The sequence below is a fragment of the Lepidochelys kempii genome, chromosome 10 (genome assembly GCF_965140265.1).
Source record: "Lepidochelys kempii isolate rLepKem1 chromosome 10, rLepKem1.hap2, whole genome shotgun sequence".
NCBI lineage: Eukaryota > Metazoa > Chordata > Testudines > Cheloniidae > Lepidochelys > Lepidochelys kempii.
The window spans coordinates 49,650,821-49,656,820 of record NC_133265.1 but is presented as its reverse complement, the minus strand read 5'-3'; the positions used below and the strand labels follow the sequence as shown (position 1 = coordinate 49,656,820).

Sequence of the window (6,000 nt, the reverse complement as noted above, 5' to 3'; positions counted from 1 at the left end):
TTAACACTTCTCCTTAACCTCTGGCTCCTCCTTTAGCTCTTTCTCCTCACAATACAAGCTTGCTCTAGTCTCTCCTATCTTAAAAAAATCCATCCTTGACTCTGACATGCCTCTCCAGGTACTGCCCCATCTCCTTTCTCTCTCTAAGCTCATTTAATGTGCAGTGTACAATCACTGTGTGGAGTTCCTTTGCCCCATTTCCAACCTAGACCACCTCCAATCCAGCTTCCGCTCCTTGCACTCCACTGAAACTGCTCTTGCCAAAGTCTCTAGTGACCTCTCCTCACTGAAGCTCAGAACAGTACTCTATCCTCCTCTGCCTTGACCTGTGAGCTACCTTTGACACAATCAACGGTGCTCTTCTTGAACTACGGTACTCCCTTGGCTTCCATGACTCTGTGTTCTCTTGGTTCGCCCATCGCTCTAATCCAGTGGTGCCCAAACTTTTCCTCTTGCGCCTCCCCCTTACCAGTAATGGAATGTGTCTGGGCCCCTCAGGCTGGGAGCGGAGCTGGGGGCTGCAGCTGGGGCTGGAGTGGACCTGAGGGCAGAACAGGACTGAGAGGTGCTCCCTTTCCACACCCCATGGGCGCTGGCCTGGGCCCCACTGCGCCCTCTCCCCACAGATGTTCTTCCACACTCCACGGTTTGGGGACCACTGCTCTAATAACTCCTTCAGCATGTCCTTCAGAGGATCCTCCTCATTCACTCTCCAACTTCCTGTGAGGATTCCTCAGGACTCTGTCTTTGGTTCCCTTCTCTTCTCCCTCTACATGCTACCTCAGGGTAATCTCCTTTGCAAAAAGAAAAGGAGGACTTGTGGCACCTTAGAGACTAACCAATTTATTAGAGCATAAGCTTTCGTGAGCTACAGCTCACTTCCTCAGATGCATATCGTGGAAACTGCAGTTTGCATCTGAGGAAGTGAGCTGTAGCTCACGAAAGCTTATGCTCTAATAAATTGGTTAGTCTCTAAGGTGCCACAAGTCCTCCTTTGCAAACAAATTCAACTGTCATCTATGCTGATAACTCACAGATCTACCTCTTTACTCCAGATCTATCTCCTTCTATCTGAACTAATATCTTCTCCTGTCTTTCTGACATCTCTTGGATGTCTAGCTGTCAGCTCAAGCTCAACATGGCAAAAACAGAGCTTCTAATCTCCCCCCTCCCCTGCCACGCCCCAACCCGCCCCCCAAGCTACCTCCTTTCTCAAGCAATCCCAACACCACTACCATCCTGCCAGTTACTCATGCCCAGAGCCTCGGCATCACAGTTGACTCAGACCTCTTTTTAGGGTCTCATATACAGGCTATGTCTAAACCTTGCTGATTCTTTCTGGATAACACCACCAAGATATGGCTCTGTTACCCATCCACATAGCTAAAACTCTTATCTGAGTTCTCATCCTTCTCCTTCCCTCTTGCCTTTGCAAATCCTATCTAACCTGCTCAAATCCATTCAGAATGCTGCAGCTAAAATCATTTTCCATGCCCGTCACTTTGACCATGTTACTTCTCACTTTGCATTCCTTCCCTGGTTTCTCCTCCTTTATTCCATCAGAGATAAGATGCCTCTATTCATTTGCCAGGTCCTTTGTGGTCAATCCCCACCCTCCCTATCATCTCTTATTCACTATCAAGCTGTGGGCACTCACCTCCAATCAGCCCATGAAGCCAGCCTCCATCACTCACTTCAATTTTCAAACAAGCACCTTCATGTTTTCTCCCATGTTGCCCTTCTCTCTTGGGAGGAGTTCCCCATAAACATCTGCAAAGCTGCCTTATTATCCACCTTCAAGTCCCTCTTTTGCTGTGATGCCTAGGAAAAACATGACAATGTTTAAACTGGTGGTGTGTAGGAACCATTGTTTCCTTGTACTCCTTCATCTATCTGGCTATCCCCATCTGTTCTCACTTATAACAGTGATATCACTTGGATTGTAAGCTCCTTGTGGGCAGGGACTTCTTTTCTTCTGTTTATCCAGCACCAAGCACAGTGGAATCCTGGTCTCTGACGATGGTAATACAAATAATAAATACTACTACTAAGAAGATATGATACCGTATTAACGTGGGACATGTCATTAATGGATAGTGTACAAAGTGGGTTGGCTGCACAGACCGTAAGGCTGCAGCATCCTATTTATGCCTTGAGCAGAAAGACTGATATGGTCTGCTGGCTGCCATGAAGAGGGGTAGGTATAAAAACACATTTGCAATAAATCTCCCAGTTACAGACACATATTACACTAGTATAAAATGTAGCAATGATTTCAGTGCCTTTTGCTGAGATGACATTTACTGGGCTTTGCAATCCTCCTCCATGTGTGTCCTGAATCAGCTCTAGTGGTGATTTAACTAAAAGTCACCTGCCATAACAAAAACAAAAGGAAAAGCCACAACTGGCTTTATATACTCAGGATACAATAGCAGGAGACACTGATGGAGGAAGTTTAAGATTTACATATTTTTTTTCTTTGTGTGTATTGATTTACTGCTCATGAACCTGTAATACTGCCTCGCATCAGGCCCTATTTAAGAGTTCCCATACATCTCAACTTGTAGCATCCCTAATATCAGAGTCCCAGTAGAGCAGACACTAAGGGCATGTTAGGTTTTTTTTTGTTTGAGTGAGGTGAATTGATACCAATAGAGAGAAGAGAGAAACCTAGGTAATCCGAGCAGGACTTGAGCCCAGGTCTTCAGAGGTGAAAGATGAACTCATAGTACTGTAAGCCATGGTTTCTAATCCCCCAACTGGATGGCAACAGTAGTGACAGAAGATTGAAGGCATCACCCTACCCATACGCAAAGTATGCAGCTGCGAAGGGCAGCAGGAAATTTGGGGCACCAAACTGCCTGGTGCCCTATGCAGCTGCGTGCTGCTCCAGCCCCTGCCCCGCCTCTTCCCCATGACCCACACCCCTGGGTGCAGGGCTTGAACTCCCTGCAGATCTGACAGCGATCCTTCCTGAGAGCTTCTCCAAAACCCTGGAGACAACTTGGGTGTGGGTCGCTCAGTGGCATCAACTTGCTACAGGAAGAGCAGGACTTAAAGCCCGGTGACTGAGGCATACCCTGGCACTGGGGAGCAGACAAGCCTCTCCAGCAAGTGTAGAGATGTCCAAGCTACTTTAACTACTATGTTTCAAAGTAATTTGAAAACTACTTTCAAACTAATTAACTACGATAACTATATACAAAACAATTGAGAAGGAAATCACTACAAAAGATTGTCTGAGCAACGAGGGAAGTTCCAGCAACCATTATGGGTGTTAAGAAGGACCTAGAAGGGTGTGGGCTTGGCAGGGCCCCTTATACCGGCGCTATGAGCCTACGGCACCAGGGGGCGCTAGAGCCAACCCAACAGATACCACCAAGGGAAAAAATGCTGGTAACTGTGCTCGGTGGCACATACCTATATTGGAATGGACATGTGCAAGCACTGGAAGAAGATCAATAGTTCAGGTCTTGATGGTTGCTTGTCAAGCGCCCTGCACAAAGTAAAATACCACACAACATGTGAAAGGTGGAAGATATACTGTATGCTGCAAAAATGCATACACTGGGCTCTATGTAGTAGCTGTTAGGGCCAGGATTCTAGTTAGCAGTTGTGTGTGTTCGGGTAGTGTGAAGTGTGATATACTCATTATATTATAGAATCTTCCCCTTTGAACTTGGGAACAGCTGCGGTTACTCACTGCAGTGCTTTAGTGTGGGGCTATGTCTATTCGAGCTGTTTCTGATGGTGTCAACTCTTCTTTAAGTTGGTTGCTTTGTTATTGTCAGGTACTGGGCGTCACCTGTTTGAATGAAATGAACCATGAAGTTTCTTCTGCATCCAATATAGTGCTAACAACTGCGTCTACCTGCTCACTGTGTATTAGTCCAGGTCAGCAGCCAGAATAATCTGAGGATAAGAAGGCACACACCTTTCCTCTCCAGTAGGTTATGAGGGGTAATGACCCAGTCTCTTTCCTCTCCTGTGCAGCTGAAAGAACTTGTTTTTATGTACAGGCTGCACAAGGTGAGCAGCCAGGCAGTGACTGCAGTGCAGTTTTTACTCAGCACAGAAGTTAATTTTTTAACCAGAAGTTCTGCAGTTATGGCCCTGCTTCAGGAGAGCTGGATTCCCCATTGCTGCACAGACAGGGTACTGAACTGAAGTCCATGAAGCTACACCAGGGGTGAATTTGGCCCATTGACACTAGAAATGTGACAGTTGCTTGGATGGGATACAGCAAATGGGTGAGCTGAATAGTTTGCTCTCTGAGCTACTTCTATCTGATTGAGGGTTAAAACCAATAGAGCTAGGTAGGGGGAGAGAGAGGGTGGGGGAAGGTGGCAGAGGTGGGAGGCGAGAGAGAGGATGGCTCACACATAACAGGGTAGCAGCAAACGAGTTGGAGGTCAGCAGGGGCCAAATTGAGTTTTCTAGGACGCTGAGGGCTGTGGCATGTGTATGGCCCCTGAGCTTTTGTGCTTAAATTTCTTTGACAAGTGTAAGCAGTGTCAGGATGAGCTCCACCCTGACATCTGGTGGTGAGGTGTGGCAAGTTGTGGAAAAGAACTTCAGGGGCCGATCTCATTTGCATAGGCACACCCACCACGCCTAGAATGAGACCATAGCTGCCCAAATGGTCACTTTGGCTGCTGTGGGATCCCCAGTGTCTCTGTTATTGGGGCAGGAAGAATAAATTATTACCCTGATTATGGGAACTGTGCTTGGAACTGTACGTGGCCTTTTGTTATGATGGAGGGATTCACCATCAACTAAGTAGCACTCGCTAGGCAAGGGTCATGGGTTCCAAAACTGTGTGAATGGAGAGAGGCTGGGGACAAGTAGTAGTACTTGGTGGCATGGGCCCCTTGGTGAGGGCCTTACATGCTGATTGCACTTCCTCCTCTCTCCACTGTGGAATATCAGAGCTAATTTTGATTTCATTAGAAGTCTAGTTATAGGCTGCTGAGCTCACTTTGGGCTGACAGTGCACCAGCACTGGGGCTTCCCTACTACAAGCTGAATTCACCTAAGAGCTGAAATCACTGAGTGTTGTGTTAAGTAGTGGGGGAGCCTGAAGATATATTGTGGAGCAGTTTGCGGGACGGCTGGTGAAGCAGTTCGACGCGGAGCAGTGTGTGGATGGCAGGAGCTGCTTGTGGGCCGTGGAGCTGAGTGAAGGAGTTCGTGGGGCAGCTGAGCGAAGGAGTTCGTGGGGCGGCTGGCGGAGCGCCGCTATGGAGCTATGGGGCGGTCAGCTTCAGATCACGTAAGGTGCCTCTTACCCCCGTCCCATTTCCACCCAGGTTGGGAGGTAAAGCTCCGCCGATAAACTTTCGAACTCTGGGGCTGCCCTGACCAGGGACAGAGACTTTTGGGGCATTGGACTTTTGGGACTTTGGGTGATTTGGGGTTGCTGGACTCAAGAACCAAAGGCAAAAGGGCATGCCCCAATTTGCCTGGGGTGGGGTTGTTTTTGCTCATGGGTTGTGTTATGAGTCCTGTTGGTGGTGTTTCCCCAACATAATGCCACATTGTTTCTCTCTGTTATTAAAAGACTTTTGCTACACTCAGACTATGTGCTTGCGAGAGGGGAAGTATTGCCTCTTGGAGGCGCCCAGCGGGGGTGGTATATATTTGTCCCAGGTCACTGGGTGGGGGCTCGAGCCGGTTTGCATTGTGTTATTGGAATGGAACCCCTAGATATTGAACCCGGCCCTTGTTGCTGCCAACTCTGACGGGCAGAAGGGTTACACAAGTGAAGAGGTTTGGTCCTACACACCGAAGTTGCACCAGTTTATCTAAAGGTGTGTTTTAAAACTGGTGCAAAACCCTGTGTGGACACTCCTTATTTTGCTTTAAACCTGGTTCATATTGATTCAGCTTGTGTTGATAAATATATAGGCACAAGCTAAATCTGTATGGGCAGATTCAGATCAAATAAGTGTGTCTACATAAGGGTTTGCATTGATTTAACTAAATTGGTTTTTAAACAGA

General features: G+C 47.5%; 1 protein-coding gene across 1 annotated transcript in view; it reads right to left on the bottom strand.

Moving 5' to 3' along the window:
* Positions 1 to 1,657: 1,657 nt before the first annotated feature.
* The window catches only part of PEAK1 (pseudopodium enriched atypical kinase 1), a 239,360-nt gene continuing 235,017 nt past the window's right edge, over positions 1,658 to 6,000 (bottom strand). Inside the window, exon 7 of the mRNA XM_073303500.1 lies at positions 1,658 to 1,821. Coding sequence (XP_073159601.1) covers positions 1,717 to 1,821 — 105 coding nt within the window. The 3' untranslated portion in view covers positions 1,658 to 1,716. The remainder of the gene's footprint in view (positions 1,822 to 6,000) is intronic.